Source organism: Thunnus albacares, chromosome 5 (genome assembly GCF_914725855.1).
Source record: "Thunnus albacares chromosome 5, fThuAlb1.1, whole genome shotgun sequence".
Lineage (NCBI taxonomy): Eukaryota > Metazoa > Chordata > Actinopteri > Scombriformes > Scombridae > Thunnus > Thunnus albacares.
This window is the reverse complement of record NC_058110.1, coordinates 35,286,152-35,313,217: the sequence shown is the minus strand read 5'-3', so window position 1 is coordinate 35,313,217 and position 27,066 is coordinate 35,286,152. Positions and strand designations below refer to the sequence as shown.

Genomic DNA, 27,066 nt, shown 5'->3' with positions numbered 1-27,066 from the left:
CTATCTTATAAATCTGAGTTTAAGACGTGTACCTACAAGCTTGATGTGTGACATCACAACTAGTTTGGGCCAATCATGCAGCTTACACACATACTAGGTAATATCAGACACTAACTATTAGTAGAGTTTTTTCATGTGTCTTAAAACATGTCTGGAGGGGATCTTATGTAAGTTTTCTGTCGTTCCAGCTGAACTCGGGACACTTCAACGAGATCTTTTCTTACACTGTCCACTTGCTGCTCCAGCCGGGTTTTCGCCTTGGCCAGCATGTTGACTTTGTCCTCCTGAGCCTGAAGGTCGCTCAGAGCCAGCTGGTGAGCTTCCTGCAGGGCGACTTTCTCTCTGTTCAGAGCCGCTATGGATTCATCCTGAACACACATCTCATGAGACAAGTTCTTCACCTGGACAGACAGAAATTCTGTTTTTTAAATTTGATTTAAACTCATCACTTGTAGCCTTCACCGAACTGAAGCTCTTCAACCTGAAAAACCAGCCAAAGGAAAGACAAAGAAATCGATCTTAGATTATATATTATTATTTAATTTAATAAGACGTACAGGTCTAATGTATCACTGAGACTTATTAACTTGTCCGTGCTTATTTTGATCTCTCTAATAAAAGGGGTTTTAAGTTTACAACGTTTTGGTCTGTTTGACCTTCATCAGGTATCTGTGCAAACATCACAACAGTTGCACATATATATATAAACATAAAAGCTGCATCAATTATCCAACCAGAGGACCACAGGAATTAGTTCAACCGACTAACAAAAAACATACTAAAGATAACATTTGAAAATGACACAAAGGCAAAAAATATCAATGAATCACAAGTATTACAGTGTTATCATACGTAAAATATTCTCCCATCACTACAGCAGCAAACTATTCAAAGGTCAAAAATAGAAAATGACAAAGTGTAAAGTGATTTATCATAAATCTTTACAGTAACATCTGTGTAATTTAGAAAGACTTTAGATAAATGAGCATAAAGGACCATTACGCTTAATAAATGTTTATATTTTTTCATCTAAAACCTATAGATCAACATTACAAAGATATATTTTTTCTTCCAACACTGTTCAACAAATAAACAAAAGTAAACATGGACATATTTATTCATCTAACCAGACAAAAGTAGCCAGTAGCCCTAGTACTTGAATAAGCCAAAACTTGAGTATTAGATTAGCTGTGATGGAGTTTTCTCACTTCAATTCAAATTAAACACCTTCAACAATGAAAAAAAAAAAAAAAAAAATCAACTGGAATTTTAGAAAAAAAAAAGAAAAGTGTTTGGTTTATTCACTTTAACGTGTGACTCTGTAGTGAAGGAGCCCTGCAGTGACACAGTTAACACACCTTGTTCTCCACTCCGTGTCTCTCTTTCTCCACTTTAGCCAGCGTCATCTCCAGGTCGTCCACGTCTCTCTTCAGTGACGCCACCTCGTCGTCCAGCTGTCGTTTCTTGGACGTCAGCGTGGCGCTCACCTCCTCCTCGTCCTCCAGGCGCTCGTGCATGTCCTTCAGCTTCGACTCCAGCGAGATTTTAGACTGAATGAGCTGGTTGCAGCGATCCTCCGCATCCATCAGGTTGTCCTGCTCCTGCGTGATCGGGATGAAGATAATAAAGATGAGTAAAGATTTTTCTTTTGTTATGTTTTGTTTTGTTATTCTGGCAACACTTTCTCAGTCATTTGCTTAAAGAAGAAAAACTGTGATTGTTGCTGTTGGTGTGTAGTACTTTTGAATCATCACAAGTGTTTGTCATTTGCATATAATGCTTGAAATTGACTTTCAGATACAGCACGCAGCCTTGTTTATTCATGTATTTACTATAAACTCCATCGCCACAACAATAAATAACACATAACCTATCTAACCCCGGCAAGAATAAATCTCAGGAGTCTCAGAGAATCTCAGAGTTCCCAAAATGTGGGACTGTTCCTTTAAGTTCCAAGTTTGACTTACAGCTTGGACCTGCAGAGCCAGGTCGTTTTTCTCCTGAACCAGGACCACCTGTCGCTCCTCTGCCTCACAACGCTTCATCTCCGACCTGAAGGAAGAACAACAACAACAACTCATTTTAATGTCTAACCTGATAAAAAAACAAACAAACAATGTAAACAGAAGACACGCAGCTGGTCAAACAACGTAGGCAGACAAACAGACCTGTCAAACGCCTCTTTCAGTTTTTTGTAATCCTCCTTCAGAGCAGCCAGCTCCTTCTCCACCTGGGCGCTCCTGAGCAGGGGGCGGAGCTTATAAAACAACAACATCCACGGCCAAGTCCGCACCGCGAAGAACGATCGCATGTTTAACTGGATCACCAACACAGCATCCCTGAGAAGAGGAAGTCAGACCACAAAACTCCTTTTACCCCCCAAAAACTTTCAGATTCAGACAGATTTCAGACTCTCTTCATAATATTTGTTGTTATTATTTATTCATATTTGTCATATTGACTTTTGCTGCATCATCTTTTCTAGCTCCATCCTCATCAGCTTCCCTCTGCACATGGCCTGGACGGTGGTCAGGATCTGAGACAGACGGGCGTCCCTCATGTCCTCCAACTGACCCAACAGACCCGCCTTAAAGAAGACCTGAGGGGGGAGACACGAGGAGGAAGAGGAGAGGAAACAAGAGAGGAGAGAAGAAGGAGAGGAAAGGAGGAGAGGAAACAAAAGAGGAGGAGGGAGGAGGAGCGAAGAGGAGAGGAAACAAAAGAGAAGAGAAGGAGAGGAAACAAGAGAGGAGAGAAGGAGTGAAGAGAAGAATAGAGAGGAGAGGAAACCAGAGAAGAGGGGAGAGGAGGGGCGAAGAGGAGAGGAGGAAACGAGAGAGAAGAGGAGAGGGGAAATGAGAGGGGAGGGGAGGAAACAAAGAGAGGAGACGAGAGGAGAGGGAAAGAAACAAAAGGAGAGGAGAGAAGGGGCGAGGAAAAGAGGAGAGGAAGAGGATGACAAAATAAGACCAGACAGGACGAGGAGAGGAAACAAGGAGAAGAGAGCAGAAAACGAGGGGAAAGGACATGAGTGGAGAGGAAACAGAGGGGAGAAGAAGGAACGAGAGGAAACAGGAAGTGGAGAGGAGCAGATCATATTTACTCATCATGTTTTGTCTCCAAGCAGCAGTAAGCTGCAGTACCAGTACTGTAGTATTAATCACAGTATTAGTGGTTGTTTTACCTTCAGGTGTCCAAACTTATACTGTGTGTGGTCGATGTCCAGAGAGCCCAGCAGTTTCTCCACAGCCTTCCTGCTGTCCACAAACAAATTGTCGGGAATCGCTGATGGGTTCAAGATACGATAGCTGGGGAAACAAAAACAAGTCCACATGGATTCATGAGGAGGTCAGAATATCAGGAATGTGGCTTCTGTAGAAGCTTTAAAGGAGCAGATTTAGTACTGCACTCACATAAACAGTACCAGAGAAAGATTTAGAGGAAAAGTCGAGATATCCTGCAACCTGTTACACTAAAAGTGATCTCCGAGCACTGTGGAAATGCTGGCTGGCTGCTGCAAATTTGGCAAAACAGGCCCCTCAGTTGTCGTCCCTTATGTGGGTCAAACTCCAAAAACCTTTCAAACTCCACGGCCTCAGTTTTTGTGGTTTCTGGGTGAATCTGAGATTGTTTTCTCAGACTTGAAGGAGCTCCTGTAGCCACAGAAGAAAACTGAAAAAAACTGACTCTAAATACAAAACAGTTGCAAAGTTTGAGAAGATGTTTCAGGTTCCCTTTGCTCCAGAAGTAAAGGTCTCATGGTTCATTTGTCTCACAGACTCTCAGGTCTCTCCTGGTTGAATCATCACAACAACAGATGAACAACTGTGTTAGAAAATATCTGCTTCTTTAGTAAAAAAGTCTCAACACTGTGGACATCTACCTTGAGGTAACTACGATTCCCAAGGTGCATTTTGGCAAGAAAACAGCCAATCACAGAGCTAAATTCAATTTACTTCCAAATTTTGGATCGACTGTAGATGAATTCAGCGACTGTGGCACCGTGTACAGCTATGATTCACACACTCTGACTGGTTTTCCTCCAGCAGCAGAGGCTCATGGGTATTGTAGTATTCTCAGCCGTCCACCAAAATCACAGACAAAACTCGATTTCTCAGAAACAAAGTTGAAATAATCTGAAACTGATGATCCGAATATAAACCTACATGATGGTTACATACAGCAGAGCTTCAACGTGCAGTTTAGTGACGGTACTGACGTGTGTTTTCTGTTGTTTAAGCCTCTAAATCCTCCTCACAGACTCTAACAAACTTTATTTATACAGCTCTTCTCAAACAAAGTCACAAATTGCTTTACATGGTTAAAACATTTAAGTACAATTAAGCAGGTTAATCATACCGCTATTAACCTGAGATTAAAAAATAATAATAATAAATAAAAACAATAAAACAACAGTAGCAATTAAACAGATAAGACATGTTTGAAATAAAACAGTGTGGTATCGATGAAAGGCCTTTTTAAAAGATGTCACTGACTCTGCAAACAGCTCCTGAAGTTGCCTTTAGTCTGTTTCTGTAAACGGTTGGAGGGTTGAGACTCACCGCTGTTTAAACTCGGCGTACAGGATCCGGTTTGGAAAGCCCTTTCTGCAAATCCTGATCCCCTCCAGGACTCCGTTACACCTCAGCTGGTGCAGAACCAGGAAGGGATCCATCACACCTGAACGACACACACACAAAACACTTCAGCCATCTTCAACAACTTTGCATTTATGACATTGAAGGGAAATTATATTCGTCTTGAGTGTGAAAGTTCATCCTTATCAGCTTTTTCAACAGCATCTTACATTTCCTCAGAGGATGGAGTTTGGAAGACTGCAAGATGCGTTTAAAAGCTCTGTAAAAAGCTAGTTTTTTTTAGCTCGGGCATTTTTACTTCTTTGTTTGTTTTTGATTAATTTTTTTTTTTTCATTTGGTGCAAGTTGGTGTTTTTGAATTGGAAAATATTAACAAATTCAATCAAACTTGATGTCTACAGAAAAGTACTAAAATTTAGCATTTTACTGTGTTAGAATGCAAATATTTTCAAGTCCAGCTTAGACTGATAAAAGCTGAAGCTGAATCTGAAATGTACTTCAAGGCCACCGTACAGAGGATCAACCCTTTTGATTCAGGTCAGTGATTCTCCACCAGGGGTACATGGAAGGACTGTAGAGTAGTTCAACTAATTAAATGTATATATACATATATGGAGAGAGAGAAAGAGAGATTACGTTTTGTTTAGAAGAAAATATCCACATATTGACCGAGCTGTGACACATGAGCACTGTGTGTTGAGATAGAGAGTTCATGAAAACTAGTGAACAAGTGAGCATAAAGGTCTAAAGAGTGAGCAAGAAGTAAAGCATAAACGAGTCAGTCGGAATCGGCAGCTCAAAGTATCAGTAACTGATAAATGAACAGATACACAGTTGAAACAATAAGCTACAAGTAAAGAATGTTGTGTTATACGAGTGGTGTAGTCTCTTTAAGAAATAGCCCAGTGCATAGGAAGTGCGCATGACGCATGTGTGTGGTCGAGCGGGAGCGAGAGAGCGAGCGGGTGTGACTGTGTTAGGGGCGACCGGAGCAGTGAGAGAGAGTTAAGTTAGCAGTTAGCTGTGACAGTAATAGTACAGTGTATGTACAGTTCGAGCTGTTCTGGCAGAGAATAAATGCTAACTTAACTCTCTCTCTTACTGCTCCGGTCGCCCCTAACACAGTCACACCCGCTCGCTCTCTCGCTCTCGCTCGACCACACACATGCGTCATGCACACTTCCTATGCACTGGGCTATTTCTTAAAGAGACTACGCCACTCGTATAACAGTTAAAAAGTTGAAATACTTTGCTAAAAGCAAACTAACCTAAACTTTAGATGAATTAAAACATTATTACTTCACTTATAGAATCAATCGAAGACGTTCGGATCGCGGTGGTTGGTGTCGATAAACGGGTACTGAGTCCATCTATAAGGGCTGTGCAGGCACACCAGACAAAAAGGATGGCAACTGCTGATTTGAAGGAATTATCTCCCTCCAGCTGTATGATTCTCACTTTTACTTGTTAGTCTGACTGAAGCCCTCGTAAGTCTGTGTTGTCTCTACATGCCTTGTGTGAACATGTGCCTTTATTATTACTATTATGATTTTTATGATTATTATTATTTTCTACAATCTGTTTTTGTTCTTACTTTTATCTTTGCTGTAAAGAACTTTGTTGTGTGTAAAGTGCTTTATAAATAAGGTTGGGTTGAGCTGATTTAGTTGACATTATGACGTTTCCTCTTTTTTGTCCCACTAGTGGTAAAGTTTAAATCACAGACTGTAATCACAAGTCAGTGTCATGTCTGACATGTCTAATTTCTGACAATTACAGTCAGTTTCTCCTACTTGGTGAAAAGAACTACAGGAGTTTCACCAAACCGGTGGCAAAATGGCTCCAAAGCTACAATCACTGTCAGTTACACAGAAATAAAACTCCAAACACGACTATGATCTATTCAGCGAATGAGAAAAGAGCTATACTTCATTAGCATCGGGTTTCACTTGTTAACAAACTCTGAAATATAAAACAAAAGAAACCAATTTTTGGCCATTTAAATGCTGTGACTATCATCTCGGACTGATACATGAACACTCTTAAATTGGAGCAATATGGTTGGAATAAGGTTTCCTGGTCCTGTCTGTCTGTGTGATGAAGGTTACAGTGTCATTGTTGTCTGGTTACCTGGATTCTTGCTCTCGTTGGGGATGATGCAGCGAACAAAGTGCGGCTGAGTGCTGCGGAGGTTCGCCATCAGCTTGTTTAGGTTCTCCTGTAAATGAACAGACAGCTGATAGTGTGTCATGTGTCAAATGTCTCAGTCTATCACAGTCTGCTAGCATGTTTACTGCCACATGCAACATAGTGGACACTTTTCAGTAGTAAATTATATTTGAAAATGATGTTTGTTGTCTAGTAATTACAGTGTCATTCAGTTGTGTGCTTCGTTATCTGATATTTCACGGATATTTTGACACAAAGAATGTGTGTCTGATCGCTGCGATTTCATTGGGATGAGGTGAATTTTGCTGACTTAAATGCTTGCGTGACCAGACTTTAAAGGACCAGTGTGTAAGAGTTAGTGACATCTAGCGGTGAGGCTGCAGATTGCAACCAACTGACTACCCCTCCCCTTCCAAGTGTGTAGGAGAACCTACGATGCTTGTGAAACATGCAAAAAAAACATGAAAGTCCCTCTCTAGAACCAGTGTTTGGTTTGTCCATTCTGGGCTACGGTAGAAACATGGCGGTGCAACATGGTGGGATCTGTGGAAGAGGACCCACTCCCTATACGGATATAAAGGGCTCAATCTAAGGTAACGAAAAAACACAATGATTCTTATTTTCAGGAGATTATACATTGATTAAAACATACTTATGAATATTACATTCCATTTCTGCTAAGTCTGTTCCGTTAGACGCCACTAAATTCTACACACTGCACCTTTAACTCACCTTGTGTAACTGTGAAACTGTCTGGAAGGAAGCTGCTTTCCTCTTCCTGTGTTTGGTCTCCAGCTTCGGATCACAAGCTGTAACGCAGCACAAACCACATGTGTTTACTACATACAAACACACTGTCACTACACTCACTTGTATTTTTTTTCTTATAGTTCTGTTCTTTATCGTCTGCACGTTTTTTTTTTTCCTTTAGGGTCTCTTTGTTTGTCACAATTTCTTAAACAGTCCGACCAGTGTCTCTTTTGTAACGTTACCCATCTCGGAGCTGATGTAGCTCTCAAACAGTGCAGCCATCATTTTGTTGGAGGATTTCTGGAACAAAGCCACCACCGTCTCATTCAGGGGATCTCTATTTTTATCCAGCCAGCCTACGATGTTGTACGGTACCTGCAGAGAGGTAACACAGTCATCAACATACTTCACATTTAACACTGAAGAGCTGAGTTTATGCATTGATTTTGTACAAAATAAACAAAGAACAGTGTGTCTTATATTTGAATCTTATTTCCCAGATAGGGACTACTTTGTGTTGATAAATATACATCTGAGCAAAGCATGTGGAGTTCCCCAAGACTCCATTCGGGGGGCCTCTGCTCTTTAACTCCTACATTCTCCTACTAGCTCAATTTGTGGAAAACAACAAACTATGCGGTCGACACAGATTTCATAACAATATCACCAGCTATGGTCACATTCATCAGTGATTTGATTTTGTGCCAAAATTTCCTCCAGTTAAACGAAGATCAAACAGAAATAATTGCTTTTGTTGCCAAAGCAGGACGATTAAAAGTGCTCAGCTTGAGTCACTGATGTTAAAAACCACAAACCAGTCCAGAAATCTGGTTGTTATAAATTTCAGCGCCCACGTTAAGAAACTTACAAAAATGGGCTGAAAGCTAAAAATATATTCTTTTTTATGGACACTTAGTGGCAGCAGAACAAGTTGTAAACACTACACTGACATACTATCGCTTTATAAAGTTGATAAGGTTAACAAGTTAGCAAACAGTCGCCTATTTTCGCATCCTGCAGACACAGATCAACATTATCATACTATTGGAGTCGTGTTTCTGTCCACCTGATGAATGTAAGTCCGATATTCACTCTCTTGGCTCTTAAATTTAATTTTTCTGTCATAGTTCCTGGCTCCCAGAAAGTTCCTGCTCCAAGGGCAGGACTGAAGCAAATGACAAAGAACAACCTGAAACAAGTTGCCTAATCCTCACAGTTTGTCGGATGTGGTGGAAACGCAAACAGGAATGTGCAAAAAGAAACATTCAGTCCTCAGTTTAGTTCCTGAGTTTATTTCCTGGAAATAAGGAAGCACCATCAGCGTTCATCGATTACATGTCATTAGAATCAGCTTATCCAATAAGGGCTCTATTTTTGTTATTAAACTGTTAAACATAAAGCTTGAGACACCCAGCAAAAGCCACAACTCTGCTTCTTTTCAGTGTTAGCTGTGTTATTTTCTATTCTATTTCCATGTTGTAATATTCTGTCTCCAAAATCAGCAGCTGCTGCGAGAAACTCAGGAACCTTCACCTGCTTTTCAACTCATCTAATTCTGACCTGGCTTTTCTGATAAGAAACTTTAAATTAAATTGGAGCCCGATCAATCAAAGCATCCCTAAAATGAGTGGTAACAGCTGCAGTATCAGCAGTAAGCTGGTAGTAATATTAGCATGAGTATTTACAGTAGATGTAGTAGTAACAGTGGTAGTTGCAGTGGAACAGTCGAAGCTGACACTCACCACTCCAGCATAGTGAACCAGCTCAAAGTGAGTCTCATATTTGCGCTTCCTGTCCAGCCGCGGTCGCTGGAAGTTGGGCGACTTCCCCACGTGGTTGTCGTAGAGTTTTGTTTTAAAGCTCTGGTCCGTGGCCTTGGGGAACATACACTCCTCCTCCATGATGGACAGGATACCCATGGGCTGCACACAGACAGTTTCCACATTGATTAAACCTGCATTCACTGATGTTTTGACAAGTAGTGAACACAATACTGACATATCATCAGCTTTTAAGTTCATATGTTGAACTTGAAGCAGTTGTTTATTTCCACAGTAACAGCAACATTATCATTCATTTGGAGTCGTGTTTCTGTCCATCTGGTGAATGTAAGTCCAATATTCACTCTCTTTTAGCTCTATATGGAGTTATAAAAATATCTACTATAGCCACTTTTCTTGTATTTTTATATCAAATACACTTTTCCTCTCAAATCAAAATATTGATTTTTTGCCCAGCCCTAAATTTCATAGGGAATTGAATTCTGCTTAATTTTAGAGGTTTTAGATTTAAATGTCATCAGTAGCTCAATTACACCTTGAGCATTGTTTCATAATATATGTAACCTATTTACCTGTCAAGGCTCATTGATTACATCCTGCCTCAGCAATATGTTTTAATGGGAAATTTAAATTTAATACTGTGTGTGCTCTGTGAGTGAGGTTGTACAGTGAAGTTTAAAACATGGGGGACCAACTGACATAGATAATTACTCCAACACCTGGTTTCAGAAAAATATATCCTCACATCGAAGGACGATCACAAAACAAGCAAACACACCTTCTCTATGAGGTCTATGCAGGCCTGTAAGTCCAGCCCGAAGTCTATGAAGGTCCACTCTATCCCTTCAGCCTTGTACTCCTCCTGCTCCAGAATGAACATGTGGTGGTTGAAATACTGCTGCAGCTTCTCATTGGTGTAGTTAATACACAGCTGCTCAAAGTTATTGAACTGCAGAAACAGAGAGAGAGAGAGAGAGAGAGAGCAGAAACATTTTAGTATCAGCACGTCACAGGACACAAACTGTTCGCCTAGCTCCATCAAAAGGGAAAAAATTCACCTTACAGCAACTCCTGCTGTCTGATTAACATGTTGTATCTTCTTAGCAAACGAGCTAATCAATAATCCTGTAGTTGCATGTAAAAGTGCATGACCCGAACCTAGCAAAATCATTAAATCTTAAGAAACGTCTTATCCAGTAAACACTTCAGTAATGTGTAAATTGGTTGCTTTGAAACATCTGTAGTGCCATCAGAACGAAAGCAACCAACTGTGTAAACATGATGTCACTGTAGCATCATGAGCTATAACATAACTCTCCAACTCTCTTAGAGGCCAAAAATTACATAAACTAAACTACCGATCCTTTGTGAATCTAGGTGTGACTTTGGTTTATTTCTATCTGCATACCTGGAGAAATATGTGTTTTAGAATTAGCAGTATTGAAGCAGTTCACAGTGAGAGGGAAATATCCCATAATGTGAACCTAACCGTTGTTATTTGGTCATTTAGTTTAACATTATCGGCATGATATTTTGTAATTTGAGGTGTATTGTGTAAAGCGTCAGATATGTCGACCGTATTCTACATCACCTCTTTTAATTTTCAATCTAAATGGCTCAGATATTATTATAGCAAAATAATGTAAAACAGTTGGTTCATTCAGCTAGTTTACAGTTCCACCTGCAGTTATTAGCTGTAAATATTTAGTAACAGCTCATCTCTACTTGACAACTAGTTTGTGTGGTGCAACTGGTTTTAATTTAGTGATGTGTAAATCTGCACATAATACACACTTAATAAGTTATAACAAGGCTAAGCTTGAACTTTGAACAGCTGCTGTAACCAGATGCTGCGTGCAGTCAAAGCGCTCAGCATGAATAGCTTTAATGCCAACTGCTGCTAAAAATCAGAAGGCTAGGTGTCTAGTGCATTATTTTATATATATTTCCCCCAAATTATTGATATTTGGTATGTTTGGAAACTCTTGGATGTTGATGTAGAATGAATAGTTGGCGTCTCTGTCTCTGGTTTACCTCAAAGATCTCAAAGCCAGCAATGTCAAGGACTCCAATGAAGTACTGGCGAGGCAGAGCTGTGTATAAGGACGAGTTGATGCGATTCACCAGCCACTTAAACATCCGGTCGTATGTGGCTTTAGCCAGGGCTGCCACTGCATAGTTAACCTGCACACACACATAAAGTAGCCAATCAGGTTCACTGTACTTGAGTACAATTTTGACAAGCTTTTAAAATACAACACATTGTTAAAGATGAAACCAGTGGTTTCCAACCTTTTTGTCTTTTGACGTCTTACATAAAGCAGTGTGTAGTCGGGGTCACATTTCACATGTCTATGAGTTGTTAACAGCTCCACCAAATAGTGATTTTTCCCTCTAAACTTCTCACATGCTTTCATTTCAATAAATGTTCAAATGATCCAATATTTCAGCAAAAATCAAAGATTAGAGAAAAAGTCCAAAAACTGAAAACAGATTTGTGTATCAGAACTTTGTTTTTTCTTCTTTCCTCTCCCATTAATCATCTCACCACCCCTCAGATTTATCTGCTGACCCTTTGGAGGGGCCCGACCCCTAGGTTGGGAACCACTGGACTAAACTAGCTAACTGTATATAAAGTAGTGTAAACTAGCTCCACCTCCAGCAGCTACAACAGTAACATGCTGCTCTAACACTGATGCTTCACTATTAATAATCTAATGATGTCATATATAATAATATATCAGTCAGAGGGACCAAACCACTACTTTTACTGCAATACTTTAACTACATCAAGCTCATAATACTTATGTACTTTTACTGCAATACTTTAACTACATCAAGCTCATAATACTTATGTACTTTTACTGTAGTAGGATTTTTCATGCAGGACTTTTACTTGTAGTGGAGTATTTGCATTTAAGTACTTAAGTAAAGCGAAGGATTTGAATACTCCTTCCACCACTGATGAAGGCATACAGAAAGAAATGGGTTTAGTTTAGTTAAATTGGATTGACTGATTGATTGGTTACCTGTTCTACAGTCTGTCCTTTAAAGATGTACTCGTTTCCAACTTTGACGCGGGGATTCAGCAGGCCTTTCAGCAGGTCAGCAGAGTTGATGCCCATCAGGTAGGCTGCCTTATCCAAACCTAAACACACAACACATACATCATAAATATACTGGCTGGGAGGTGCCTATTAATACCTGATAAGGTGTACATTAATTGTGATAAATGGTGCACAGGGTGAAATAAGAATTCTCACATTTTGTGTGAGGAAATATAAATTTCCATTTCCCATTTTTAAAGGGGATAAAACTGTTTTTTGGCATATTTGTGGAACCAATTTGAACCTCGAGCCTTTGGGTGGGCGTTTCCCATGACATTGGTTGACTGACAGCTAAGGTTGGAGTTTCTAGAAGACATGCTGTCAACTTTGGTGGTGCTGTAGTGACTGGAGAACATCATACAGTAATGTTGATATAAGATGATTTTTTCCCCCTTTTTCAAGTCAAGTTTTAACCTGTATGTCTCTATACAACAGTCAGTTTTTGGAGGACCATCTTGCTGTTAAATTTGAATTTCAATCAGGAAGTGGAAGCTAGTTAGCCTGGTTTGCTAACGTTAAAAGTCATAGCCAGTGGTGAAAGAAGTACTCAGACCTTTTACTTAAGTGAAAGTAGCAATACCACAATGATCAATGTGTACTTAAAGTATCAAAATAAAAACTACTCATGCAAAATGGCCCAATTTAGAGTGTTATATGTATCATACATGTGCTTACTTCATTTGCCTGCCATCAAGTTGATGAGGAACAACAGTGGACCTGCCGCTGTCAACGTTTGTCATTTTAACCTGAGAAAATGATGCTCAGTGTGGCTAAAAATAAGAAGCTGTAAGCCGAATGCTACTCTTTTCCAATAAGAAAAAGAGAGGAGTGATAAAAAGGTTTGAGAACAGTTGCGTTAACATCAGACTTTAGTGAATCTATATATTTTCCAGTCTAGTTGGCAGAACTCAGAGTCACATTACTGCACACTGATGTGCCCAAATAATTGCTCACATTCCCACACTCTAATTTTAACTCATATTGTTCCTGGTTTACATGAGGGAATGGCGTTCAATTTCCATGCATATATCCCCTACCATTGCAGCAGCCCTGGCCTGGGGTGATGGGGAAACGGTGGTTTGTCACCCTGCATGTTTGACAGAAGAATCCTATCATTCCTATGTTATAGGTCCACCAGCAGGAGCCACACCAGCTCTACCTCAATGACAGGAGGTTTGGCGGCAAGAGTATCACAGAGGGGGAAGATCAGCTCTGTATGTGACACCTGGAGGGGGTCACGTGTCCAGTGACAGAGGGGTGGAGGGGTCTCCCCAGCACTGGCACTGTTATGAGGTGCCAGGCTGATGAAGCCTCTGATGTGTCACTGAGCCAGCGTTGATGGAGCTGATCACTAGTGTTATGGAATTTTCCATCTTTAGGGGTTACAAATTGGGTTACATTGGGTCAAGCCTGGGCCTTGAGGTCACACTGTAAATATTAAGCGGGAAGGAGGCATTTGCATGTAACATGTCTGTCTGTAATAGTGTCAAGGAATAGTCAAGTTCAGGAAGTAGCCTCCATCCACATTTGCCATGGTTAGTGCAACCTTGGCACAGAGGCACTTCATGGCCTTGAGTCCCTGAAGGGTACTGCAGGTGGAGGTGCTTGGCTTCAAACATGGGCAACCTCAGGTAATGTACCTGGGGTTTGATGGCCGCCAGAGCAGTGACATCAAGGACTAATCCATCAAAGTCATAGTAAAAATCAAGCTCAGCTTCAGGGTCAGTCGCTGCAGTAGCATTAACAGCTAACCTAACGTTTTCATCCTGCAAGAACTCCTGAACATCAGTGCAGCTAGTGAATATCTTCACCAAGCTGTCACTGTTTTCCTGAGTAACTTCAGCAAACACAACCTCTGAGTTTGGATGACAAATGAAGTTAATCAAGGCAATAACAGAAAAGAAATTAACAAAAGTTTCAGTCTTTAACTTAAGTCTTTAACTTTAAATGACTGTTTTTACTATGTAAAATGTAGTCCTTTTAATACACATCTATTTTAGCATAAGGACACTTGAGGGACATGTTTCAGCTTTTACATGACATTTAAGTTCATCAGATCACATGTTGTAACAAATAAATGCGTGTCTTACTCTCAGTGCCGTCGGCATCGGCCTGCTCCTCTCTTTGTTTCTTCTTGAACTTCATGTTGCCAAAGTGCATGATGGCTCCAACGATTTTATAGCAGCCGTACTTTTCCTCTGGCATGAAGCCCAGTGTGTCCATGGCATGCTAAACACACACACACACACACACACACACACACACACACACACACACACACACACACACACACCTTTAGATGGAGGTGGCAGTTAGAGATGAAACCGTCAGCACATTGCAGTGAGTGTTTCTTACATCAGTGAGTTTCAGCTCCTCGTCATCTTTGATGCCTTCCACTGTGGTCACACCCTGAGAGCAGAAGTGGTAGTCGTAGGGGTTGGTGGTCACCAACAGCATATCTGGAGCCCAGGACAACAGCATAATTACATTAAATCAGTGGTGGAAATAGGTACATTTACTCAAGTACAAGTTCCTTGTAAATAAAGTACAAGGAACTTGCACTTTATTTAGGTGTTTAAATTTTCTTTATAGTTCCACTCCATTACATTATCTGCAACTTTAGTTACTTCTCAGATTAAAGTTTGTCATGAAATAAGATAACCGTCTAAATTAAACTGCATCCCAACTGTTCCCAAACTTCACATAAAATCAGTGTGTACTTGTGTCTCCTCGTCATCATGTTTCAGATGTCTATGAGTTGTGGGCTCCTCCAAACTTCATTTTAAATACATAAAAACCATAAGAGGTAAAATTCCAATATTTCACAAAAATGCAAAGATGAGAGAAAGGTTCTGGAAAATGAGTCCAAATTTATGTATCAGAACTTTGTTTTTTCTTGGTTCTTGCACAAATGATCATTTCAGTCCCTGTTATGTCCACTGACTTTCTCTTGGCCTCTTATCAGAAGAGAGCTGTCTCTGTGTGTTTCAGGTCTGCAATGCTTCTCTCTGCATGCTTAGATCACCCACACCTGAACCTCATCTGGTCATCAGTGGAGCTGTATATCAACCCCCCTGAACCAGCGCTCCTAGCTTTTGGCCACTGAGCTGCTTGTTGGGCTAGTGCTGCTGTTGAGTTTTTTGTTGTTCATACTCTGTGTCTCTGGTGGCACTTTGATACAGCTGTTTACCATTTGTGTGATAATTTTCAGGAGGCCTTGTAGGGGTTCTGTGCCATTTATGTTGCTCTCCTTTTTCTCCTGTTTTGTGGTTAGCCAGGGAGTTTAGCATTGTCTTTCTGTTTCACTTCTGTAGACCTAGTGAGACTTTATTTTCTAGTTATTGTGGGGTTTTGTTTATTGTTTTGGCCTTGGAGACCTTGACGCCTTATTTGCTTCCCTTTCTGTTATTTCAGTCAGTCAGTTAATCTCTGTTAATCATCCTTTTTTATTCATAATGTCACACTATGACATTAGAGGTCATAATAGTCCCTCAGATTTATCTTGTGACTCTTATAAAGTCCTGAAGATAAAATAATAACAATAAAATGCTGCTTATGCACTGATTAATCAGAATTAATAATATACTTTAATAAATGTATTTAAAATAGTCACAGCCTGATTTCTCTGCTAAACGAGTAGTTTAACTTTAAATACTTCTGAGATCTGAGTACGTCTTCCGCTACAGCATTAAATTGCATTTCTTAATTATCATTATTAACCCTGAAAGTAGAAATGTTACCTTGTCATACTTTATCCAAAAGAATTCTGTTTTGAATAAAAAATCAATTGTTTTTTTTCTCTCATGAAATAAGGAGAAAGTCTCATCACTTTTGCTTTTATGTTTGTCTTTAAAGCTGCATTAGTTGATTTCTGGCCATCATGGCCAACAAGCTGACAGATACAAAAACTGACCTTATAAAAGTATTGTGGTAACATGTTGCCTGTTTACACATCCAGCAGACGCCGGACATTCTCCTTTTTAGTTCTGGTTCTGAGGGAAATATCTGTCTCTGTAGCTGCTAAATGCTCCACTTTTTTCACCAGCTAGTCTCTTAACTGTGTCTTTCTGCTCTACAGTGGATTTATCAGAGCAATGCAGGACATAAAACCAAAACAGTGCATCGTGTTGAGGGAGTCTGAATATTTCTCTTTCGGTTTGACTCAACGAGCAAGCCCGTTCACATTTGGCTGCTCTTAGTGAGTGATTTGCCGCCTGTCATAGAAAATTAATATGAGATTTCTGTGTGTATTTGACCCTTAATGATTGTCCCAGTCAGCGAATCGGTGGGTGTTTACTGCTGTATAGTATCTCTGACCAAACCAGAACTGACTTAATCTGTCCAATCACAAACAAAAAATGTCTTCCCTACCTTTTCTGTTTTGTGTTTTCTAAAATGTCATCGTGTTTCTGTTTGTCAGTGTTTTTTAAAAGTTTTTGTTTTCTGAAATTTTGTGGGGTTTTTATCATCATTTCTGTTTTTGTTTTTATGTTTTCACTTTTGTTAAGTATCATGTTTTCTAAGGTTTTTATTTTTGTGTTTTATATTTTAGTTTTCTTGAATGTTTTTGTGTTTTTAATTTGGATGATGTGTTTTCAGTTTTGTTGTTGTCACTGTTAATATGATTATTGATCATTTTTGCACTACTTTCTGACATAGACTAAACAATTGATTGATTTGTTGAAATACAATCAATAGATGAATCAATGAATATAATCATTAGTTGCAGTCCTGATGCATGCATACACTAACAACACTTAAGACTATAATCAATATATAATATTTTAAAATAAAATTGTGATTAGATAACACTGTACATGTTGAAATAATTTGTGGCTCTTATTTCTAAAAGTTGATTAATTTCAAATAATTGAATAACATCAATAATATTCAGTGTCAATTTACTTTATTTCACAGGGATAATCCACTTAGTACGAGGTGGTGATCCTAGCTTGTGATTGGACAGGATCTGGTGGTGGGTGGGGTTACCTTGTAGTTCTGGCTTGTGATTGGACAGGATCTGGTGGTGGGTGGGGTTACCTTGTAGTTCTGGCTTGTGATTGGACAGGGTCTGGTGGTGGGTGGGGTTACCTTGTAGTTCTGGCTTGTGATTGGACAGGATCTGGTAATAGATGTGGTAGCTTCTCTCTCCCGGCTGCTGGAACACAACTCTGGACTTTTCTAGAAGGTCTGATAAAGATAAAAGGTCTCTCCAACACACCGATCATACTACAGGACTATATATCACAAATAAAATACAGAAACATTTACCAAATGACCATAGTAAAATATGAAACAATTTATCTCTGTTTTGTATTTTTTAAAATACGAAATCTATCAAATGTGTCAAATGTTGCTTGAAATTTGCAGTTTTAAGATAAAAGCTACTTTTATCATCATTTAAAAAAAAAATTAAAACCAGCCAGGACTGTTGTAGAAAATCTTGTTAACACACAAACACAACTCACAGATGTCGACGTCAGCAGACGCCAGCCTCCCTGTCGGCCCAAAATGAATTCTGATGAACTTTCCCTGAGACACACAAACACAGATCCACACTCATTATAACCAGTTATAACCATTCCTGCCAACGGTTGTTAGCCAGACTACTTTTCATGTGTTGTGCAGAAGTTACATTAACTTTGACTAGTTTTGATAAGTTGTGTGACACATATTGTATTTTTGTACATTGTGAAATTCAAGTTCTTGGCTCGTTTCTTTCAGAGGGAGAAATTAGTTGTTGTTGTTGTTATTATTTCTGTCCAAAAGAGTGTTAAGAGCTTACAACATTTGTGTTTGCAAATTTTCATATTAACTTGAATACACACAAAGCGAGAGGAGTTGTCGTTACGGATGGTTTTGGCATTTCCAAATGCCTCCATGGCTGGATTGGCTTCAATGATCTGGTCCTCTAAAGATCCCTGAAAACACAGACAGAAACAAACAGTCCACAGTGAAATATTTCAACAACTATGAAAAATGTCCATAATAAAATAATTACAGACTTTTAACCCTTACATACTCTTCACAGTATCTCCTCATAAATAGACTCTATACCAAACTTTGGAACCACAGAATTCATTTATAAATACCTCATCAATCATTTAATAAATATGTGATTAATCTGTAATGAAGCTCCCAGAGAGCAAGGAGAGAAGGAGTTTATTCTTTAGGTTTTACACTATTTGTTTATGGAGAAGAACATTTACAATCTCACTATATGATGATCCTAAAACAAAAGAACTTTACAGCTGTAATGATTTCAATGAATGTTACTGAATGTAAAGAATGCAACATTTTTGAATGGAGAGTTTTTGAATTTTTGAATAAATATGAATCAAATTTGAACCAAGAACATCCTCTACAATTTGTACAAAAATGTGTACCAGCTCCAAAAAAAAATATATATATATTCCCAGTTTTGCATATTCAGGGTCACTTTAGGAAACACAATAAAATTTCATGCTGAAATTAAAGCTGCAAGCAGCGTTGAACGGGCCCTCGCACCTCTGTGCACGTCGGGCTGCGGAGCAATCGAAGGTCTTCTGTCACGGACATGTAGATGTCTTCAGACAGTGCAAGACGGAGATAAACATCACTTCCTTTGTCCACTATTTTGCCTGCTGGTGGGGCTGCTTCACTGAAATTTTGTAGGGGGCGCTATTCAGCCAGTTTGCATCACTGATGGAATATTGTCATGTAGACGTGTTCAGACCGGGAGAAGTTTGGTGCAGACTGGAGCATTTACAATAAAGTTATAGCAACTTCCTCTGTCATGGTGAAACATCAAATCTCAACAGTGTGAGGATGAGATTTTTCTGCAGGGTGAGACATGTCTGTCTTGCTCACACCTGTGTCATCGAAATCATGCAAGTTTTGGGCCCATTCACTTGAATTTCAATTAGTAAATTGAAAACTCTTGATGAGTTTGTGTGTGAAACAAATAATTTCCTAATTTTCATCAAGTCTATTTTTAGAAAAGGAAAGATTTTTGACCCACATGACCTGGTCAAAGTTTGATTGACATGTGTACTGTCAGGTGTGTAGAGACAATAAGTAACTGCAGCTGGACATATACATATTGTTTCTAAACAAAGAAGAGCTCATTTTAGCCATGGACTGGTTCAGATGTATATGCTAAATGTCCTTAAAGGAATGAATGGGCCCAAAACTTGCATAATTTTGATGACACAGGTGTGAGCAAGACAGACATGTCTCACCCTGCAGAAAACTCTCATCCTCACACCGTTGAGATTTGATGTTTCGCCATGACAGAGGAAGTTGCTATAACTTTATTGTAAATGCTCCAGTCTGCACCAAACTTCTCCCGGCCTGAACACGTCTACATGACAATATTCCATCAGTGATGCAAACTGGCTGAATAGCGCCCCCTATGAAATTTCAGTGAAGCAGCCCCAGCAGCAGGCAAAATAGTGGACAAAGGAAGTGATGTTTATCTCCGTCTTGCACTGTCTGAAGACATCTACATGCCCGTGACAGAAGACCTTCGATTGCATCGTGGCCGGACGTGTGCGGAGGGCCCGTTCAACGCTGCTTGCAGCTTTCATTTTGTAGGAAATTTTGTTGCGAATCCATTGATACAGGTTTGAAAGTGGTCAGACTTATAGTTTAGACATCAGAAGCCTCTGTTTGACACAAAGGTCATGCCTCCTCATTGCTTTACATTGTAAGGGTGATGTGGCGCTGCAACTTTCAGGGCTTATAAAATCCAAACCACTCAAGTTATTACAAAGTTTTAAACAACTATTTTTCAACACAGTGTCATAAGTCACGTATCAAAGTTTGAAGTCAATACCATCAAGGAGATAGCATTTGTTCAGGGGCTACCTGCGGACTTCCTGTTGGATTTAGGTCAGGGTTGTCAGTGTATGATTTGTAGGTCTTGATGAGACTAATGAGTCGGTTTTGGTTTGATCTCTCTACGACATTCCTACGGGCCATTGTGGCCATTTTAGTTACATAGGTGCCGCTAGAGAGCACATTTTGGCACTTTGGGGGTTGATTTTATTAAATTTTTCACCAGACCTGATGTGCGTGCCAAATTTGACTTTTGAGCATGTTTAGGGGGTCAAATTCAGGTCTGATGTCCAGTATTAATAAAGAAAGAAAGACAGAACAAACACATGAAATACAATAGGGCCTGAGCCCAAATAACAGAGTTTAGGATGTTTTTACTGCTCTTGAATATAAAAATTTGACCTGAACAATACGGGTTAAGAGTGTTTACTTGTAATAATCTAATAAATTGACAATTTGTAATATTTAATTCCACTAATTACATTTTAAAAAGCTATTAAAATCAATTAAAGTAGAATTAAATTTTAGCATGCTAACTGTACCCATGTTTTAGCAAATCCCAAAGTTCCTAAAGACATTTAGCTCATATTCCACCCATATTGAGGGCAAATAAAACAAAAAAATTCTAATCAATATAAAGAAATGACATATTGGGAAGACTTACTCCTTTTTTCACAGTTTCTCCCTGAGCAGCAACAATGGCAAAGTACTGTATAACCCTCTTAGTGTTGACTGTCTTCCCTGCGCCCGACTCGCCGCTAATGCGAGGAAATAATGGACAGAGAAGGATTTCAGCTGCGGTTAAGTGAGAAAAATTACAAAGTTCAAATAACATTAAAGGACAGGTTCACAATTTTCCAGTTCATCTTAAAACAATGGCTACGCCTATGTTCTGCGAATCTGGGGTTACGTCATGTTTACGTTACCTTACCAATGTTGTTGCCATGGTAGCAACTTGTCAATCACAACATAGCTTCGCCCTCAAGCATACCCTGCTTTATCGTCAAATTTAAATTAAATGGGGCCACAATTTACTAAACGAACATCACACCGTATTGAAGAAAACTTGAAACAAGCGATTGAGGCCATAAACTCATTAGGAAACTGTTTACTGAGTGAGAAGTAGGGTAATTTTCTCATAGATTTCCCAAGCGGCAACCTCCGGGGCTGAAAAATGAAGCCAATGACCACTTGAGGCTCCGAAAGGGAGTCAATCCCCATAGACCCCCATGTTAAAATGCCCAACTTTACAGCAGAAATAAACAAGTTTACAGCCGTCACCCGTTTAAATTTTATTAAGCCGTAAAGTTATGCATAATGAAGGACATGGCTGCTTTGAGTGACAGGTCCGCCAGCCACTAGGTGGCTTGTTTCAGCCGTTCGGCCCGCCTCTTTGCCCATTTTTGATTGGCTGGGAGTTAGGCAGCGTCACGCACTTCAGCTTGAGCTTCAAAACTGCTCTTCAGAAACCATAGGGTGACGTCATGGTAACTACGTCCATATTTTTATACAGTCTGAGATTTCCATACGAATGCAGGTTTAGGGCACTTCTCATCGGCTTCACTTTTCAGACCCAGAACTACCCGCTTGGTGTGAACAGGAGGAATGATTACAACAAGAAAGACACGTTTCACTGTTCATCTGGGCTCCTGACTTTTGTTTTAAGACACACTTGAAACATTGTGAATCCATCCCTTAAAGGACAGACTTTTTGAGATGTTTAACAGAACAGTGAAAGAACACAACAATTTTTAAATTAATGTATTTAGAGAGTGCTTAGTAAATGAAAACAAGTATCTGATCTGAGCTTTTTTGTGATATTATCAAATTCAAATTTTAATACCATTTTTGGATTATAACTTTACACCAATTTGCAGAAATGTAAAATATAATAAATATATTATAATAAATAAATAATATGTCAAATGTAAAGCCTATAATGTTACATCACACTTCAACGTTCTGTGGTACATTTCATTGCAATTTAAATAGACTGTAATGTCGTTGTGGCTCTGACTTACGTGATCAGCATTGACTGGTTTTCACGATCTGTGGAGGAAAATGAAAGTCATGTGAAGGAACAGCAGAGGACTGACTGGTAGCAGAATCAAAACATGTCTCAAAGGGTCTGGCAAACAAAAGTATTTCCCAAAATGTTGGAATGCTCTTTTTTAAAGTGCTCCTTTTCCTTACTTACACTGCCCATCTGCAAACCAATTTCTATCTGGGATAATAAAGATGATCTCAGTCAGGTCTGTGGCGGTTAATGGAAAAATTAAATACCATTGAAATCAATGGCTGGAAGCTAAGCTAGCTAGAGAATCCTGATGAATTGGCCAGGCCAGTTTTATTGGTAACTATTAGCTTATGGCATGTCAATACATACAGTATGTCTGCTGATAAGTAACAAGCATGGGCATAGATTTGTCCGTACCAATGTCAAAGTGTTGCTGAATTGTCCCTACCGTTATTTTTAACAATCTCAAACGATCTTTCCACGATAACTATTATTATGTTATTATGATGAAGAGTGAGAACATGGGATACAGTGGATACCCGACCTGATGATCTAACAACCCCTCAACTTCAAGCTGTATTGTCGACTAGCTGCAGCCCGACAGAAGTGAAGTCTGTGATGATCGGCAGTGAATCTGAAGTGGTTTGTATTTATACTTTAAATGTTTTAAATGTCACAGAATTTAAAACATATTCACTAGACAAATCTAAGATCATTTGTTATTATATTTAAATTTCAGGCGTTAGATGTTGGAAGCTCATTTCTGATTGATGCTCATGCAGTTATAACGTTTAATTCAACAACTTTATTGAAGGTAAAAATGCCCCCAAAGCAAATAAGGACTAAGGTCATTTTTAAAGAACAGCACATAAAAAACTATTTTGGCCCTCTGACAAAAAATGTCCCTACCAAAGTTAAAACCAAACCTTTGCTCTTGGTAACAAGAAATTGCAATACAGAAACACAGAAGATATTTTTGAGGTGATTTAGAAACAGTCTCTCCATGACATTTGTCCACAAGAGAGCGCTGTTTGTAACAGCAGAAGTTACTACAACAGTATGCTATGTGGTAATGTCATTAAAATCACAGAGGGTTCAAAGACTAATATATAATAATATATACTAAGTTCTGTAGTAGATACTGATTTATCTAAGAATATGGATAGTAAATTTTATAAAGATTAACATTGTGATTATCATGTTTTATTTATGTCTTATTGCTCCTTGTTGTTCTTCATGTCAGTGTGTCGAGGGATGGTTGTAGTTGGTGTTGATTGGTTGTGTTTTGTTGACTTGTCTTGCTTGCGTGGCTACATGTACTGAATAGTGGATATTGTTGCTGTATTGTTGTACTAATGGTTTATTGTCTCTTGTTGATTTGCATGGCTTGTGAAATGTCTTGTGAATGCTGATTTTTTGTTTGTTTTTGTGGTATCTTGCCGTTGTCTGTCTGTAATTTCATTGGTTTCAGAACATCTCGCCAAAGGACTGCAGCTGAAAATTAGCCAGCTGGCTAACAGAGGCACATTTCCAGAAATATTGATGTAATGTGATTTTATAAATATATTTTAAAAACTTTTTAAAAATTATTTTTACTGTAATTTCTGTCTTTTCTTCGGCTAGGACTTTATTCCAGACAGACATTTTAACTACTCATAACAAGAAAAGTACAGGTGGAACTAGTAAGAAGTTTGCACCACTAATGGTGAGCAGAAGCTAAAGATTATGATCTTTGGGAAACTGATTTTACCATCTGCAGGTTAAATCAGTTCACCTTTAATGTCTGGGTCACTTTGAGTGAATTCAGTAACCATGGCAACACGTTTTATTTACAAGTTCAGCTACAAAGTGTTTTTAAATTCACTGCACTCTGATTCGCCAATGGCTTCTTCTCCATAGCAACAGCGGTCGAGGCTCATGGGTATTGTAGTGTTCTTAGTCGTCCACCAAAATCGCAGACAAAACGTGATTTCTCAGAAACAAAGTGTAAATAATGTAAACTGGTATCAGAATATAAACCTGTAGGGTTGTTACATTATCCAGGAGATTGATTTAAAGGAATATTTGAAAAGGGGATACAGAATGAGGAAAAGCACTTTCTGAACCAGCAACCCCTCCCACTTCACAGCTCCAGCTACGTCTCAATTCAGGGGCCACGTCCTTCAAAGGCTGCATTTGAATACACAGCAGCTGTTCCATTTTGAAGGCTCCCTCAAATGCAGCCAAGAAATGCAGCTGCCTCTTCTTGAATTTGGAGAATCCAATGGATGGATCCTTCATGGTCCTACCTATCCCAGAATACATTTCGCACTAACCAGCAGCAGCAGTGGCAGAGATTTTGGTCCAGGCTAAGCTGTTGTCAATAGTAGGACTATTAATATGTCACCTTATTAGGTGAGAAAGTAACCATCTAGATTTCCAATATGTGGTCAGTTTATCCAAATAACATAAGAGCCGCTGACCAGGTGAGACCGGCCAGTCATCTCAGCCACTAGCAGCCTGACTTCTAAGATGATCAGCTGGTCAACATGTCATCATCCCGGGGAGAACATGAACTGATTTGTGAAGGTTGTGAGTAATTTACCACCGGCTCTAATGTCTCCATAGCATTTTGATATATGATATACGAGGGACACATTAATGGGATAATGTAAAGGTTAGAGGTCAGAGGTTAAAGGTGACTCACTCTGCAGCAAGTCACAGTAGGCGTTGTCAGCGATGGCATAGATGTGGGGCGGTGCGTCTGAGCGACGTCTCCCTTTATACGCCATCACCACCTCAGGAGTGTAGACTGGCAGCCATTTGTATGGATTAACTGTCACGCAGAACAGACCAGAGTAGGTCTGACAGACAGACAGGTAGACATGTAGGCAAAGATAAGGAAGAAAGAGAGAGGAATTATTATAGTTAAACTGCAAAACATCTTCAAATTAATAAATGTCACAATGAAAAGATGTTTTTCTTTGATCAGGCTGATTTTAGTTTAATTTCTGGTATTTTCATTTAGATTGATGAACACAAGTAGAATCACACAGGGTTTGTGAGTAAGGTAGAGCAGATACTAACATAGATCATCCACATGCTGTATCTCCTCTTCAGGTTGAAGAGGACGGATGCTTCATTGAGGTGAGTCAGCATGGCCATGTCCTCCATCATGTCAAACTTGGGAGGGTTCATCGGCTGGAGATCATCTTCTTTTACTATCAGAAACTGAAACATGTGTGGAACACACAGGTTTAGCTTCTTACAACATCTGCAGTGTTTTACAACCTCTGGACATCAGATTATCATCAGATAATTATGGAGGTTTAATGATGTAGGGATGTGTGGTATAAATGATTTCTGCAAACAAGATGACAGTTGAGGATTTTGAAGTCTGTGAAGCATTCACATTTTAGCTGATGTTTACTTCGACACATCAAACTATTGACTGTATATAAATATGGACGACTTCCAAATTGTCTGATCCATTGGAGTCCTTTGCCTCCGAGCTTATCAATTCCTTTTATTGATTCCAGCATGTTTTTATGACAGTTGTGCATTGCAAAACAATGACATCATAGATTCAGTGACTAAATAATAAATAATAACTGAGTAATTAAATCTTAAATAACAGACTAACTAACTGACTGACCCGTCCATCTTTGGTCTCCACGGTGGTTTTGTCTCCATTCCGCTCTCTGACCTCCACTTCAGTATACGCTTCAGTATCATCAGGCATCCAAACACGCTTCGTACCTGAAAGAAACATAATCACAGTTTTATTTAATATATACTGTATGTACACATATATAGAAACACAAGATACAGATATGACGTGATAAGACGTATACTATATACAGTTAAGCACACAGGGCTGATGTTCATTTAAAACATATTAATATAAATTATGGTCATATGTTTAAATATGTAAATGATTGTATACCGTCGAAAGCCTGCGCCTTGGCAGCCAGCTGCTCTATGTTGGTAAGACGAAGGTAACGACCAGATTCTCCAAACTCCTTCATGTCCAGGAACCGAGACATCTGACCACAACAACACATAGAAACACACATTAGTTAAAAGTCTGTAGCATTTGGTGTTGCTCAAAATTCAAAGCACAGTTTCCATAAACTCCGGGGCTTTATGAGAGAGGAAGGTGATGCTACTTGTGGTTCCTAGACAACTAGTCCTTAGAGAAGCCTCGATTAAACACTGAGGAGCCTCTGTGAACCCAGCCTCAAAGAACAATCTTGTAAAAGGGCCATGAGATCTCAAGAACAACTTGAAGACCAATGCTGAATTACTGCCATAAAGAACTTGAACTATTTTGAAAAGCAAACTTTAACAACATTAAAGAACAGCCATGAAGAACAACTTAAAAGAAAACCCTGTTGTAGAGGTTTGACAAACCTCTACAACAAACTACAGCACTTTGTAGAGGAAACTTTAACATTGTAATTTGCTGCCAAAGTCTGATGCACACGGATGGACAAATGACATCACATGTGATGTAATTAGTCAAAAAAAACAGTCAGCTGTTTGCGTCTGCTTTTCAGTTATTCATCTGTCTGTGCGTTGAATCTTGATTCTACGTGTGGCTGTTTTCTTGTGTCGTCACTAGATGGCACTGTTGCCTTGTTTGTGTGTTGCACTTAAATGATAGGTTCATAATTTTTCCAGTGTGTCTTAAAACAACAGTCAGGTGTCCATAGTAACAGTGAAAGAGGTTTTCCTCACTGTAATCATTCCTCCTGTTCATACTGGATATTAAAAGATCCTTCAAATGTGTTTTCAATGTTAGTGATGGAGGCCAAAATCCACAGTGTGTCCACACAGTCATTTAA

General features: G+C 39.2%; 2 protein-coding genes across 3 annotated transcripts in view; both read right to left on the bottom strand.

Moving 5' to 3' along the window:
• LOC122981729 (myosin-7B-like) overlaps positions 1-26,265 on the bottom strand; it is a 44,477-nt gene extending 18,212 nt beyond the window's left edge. The window contains exons 1-25 of one of the 2 annotated variants that reach the window (XM_044350424.1): positions 26,166-26,265; positions 25,875-25,978; positions 25,307-25,450; positions 24,927-25,083; positions 22,245-22,272; positions 20,888-20,981; positions 18,234-18,326; positions 17,874-17,937; positions 17,497-17,595; positions 14,761-14,864; positions 14,496-14,634; positions 12,328-12,446; positions 11,333-11,482; positions 10,077-10,247; positions 9,260-9,439; positions 7,760-7,892; positions 7,500-7,576; positions 6,729-6,816; positions 4,563-4,680; positions 3,185-3,308; positions 2,463-2,599; positions 2,169-2,339; positions 1,968-2,052; positions 1,359-1,601; positions 225-401 (exon numbers count right to left, since the gene is read on the bottom strand). In XM_044350424.1, the coding sequence (XP_044206359.1) occupies positions 225-401; positions 1,359-1,601; positions 1,968-2,052; positions 2,169-2,339; positions 2,463-2,599; positions 3,185-3,308; positions 4,563-4,680; positions 6,729-6,816; positions 7,500-7,576; positions 7,760-7,892; positions 9,260-9,439; positions 10,077-10,247; positions 11,333-11,482; positions 12,328-12,446; positions 14,496-14,634; positions 14,761-14,864; positions 17,497-17,595; positions 17,874-17,937; positions 18,234-18,326; positions 20,888-20,981; positions 22,245-22,272; positions 24,927-25,083; positions 25,307-25,450; positions 25,875-25,978; positions 26,166-26,265 (3,099 nt within the window). Of the gene's footprint in view, positions 1-224; positions 402-1,358; positions 1,602-1,967; positions 2,053-2,168; positions 2,340-2,462; positions 2,600-3,184; positions 3,309-4,562; positions 4,681-6,728; positions 6,817-7,499; positions 7,577-7,759; positions 7,893-9,259; positions 9,440-10,076; positions 10,248-11,332; positions 11,483-12,327; positions 12,447-14,495; positions 14,635-14,760; positions 14,865-15,125; positions 15,164-17,496; positions 17,596-17,873; positions 17,938-18,233; positions 18,327-20,887; positions 20,982-22,244; positions 22,273-24,926; positions 25,084-25,306; positions 25,451-25,874; positions 25,979-26,165 lie in introns of those variants that run through there. The other variant, XM_044350423.1, reaches the window with a different exon arrangement.
• The window catches only part of LOC122981768 (polymeric immunoglobulin receptor-like), a 724,120-nt gene that overhangs the window by 605,978 nt on the left and 91,076 nt on the right, over positions 1-27,066 (bottom strand). The gene's annotated exons all lie outside the window — the stretch shown is intronic.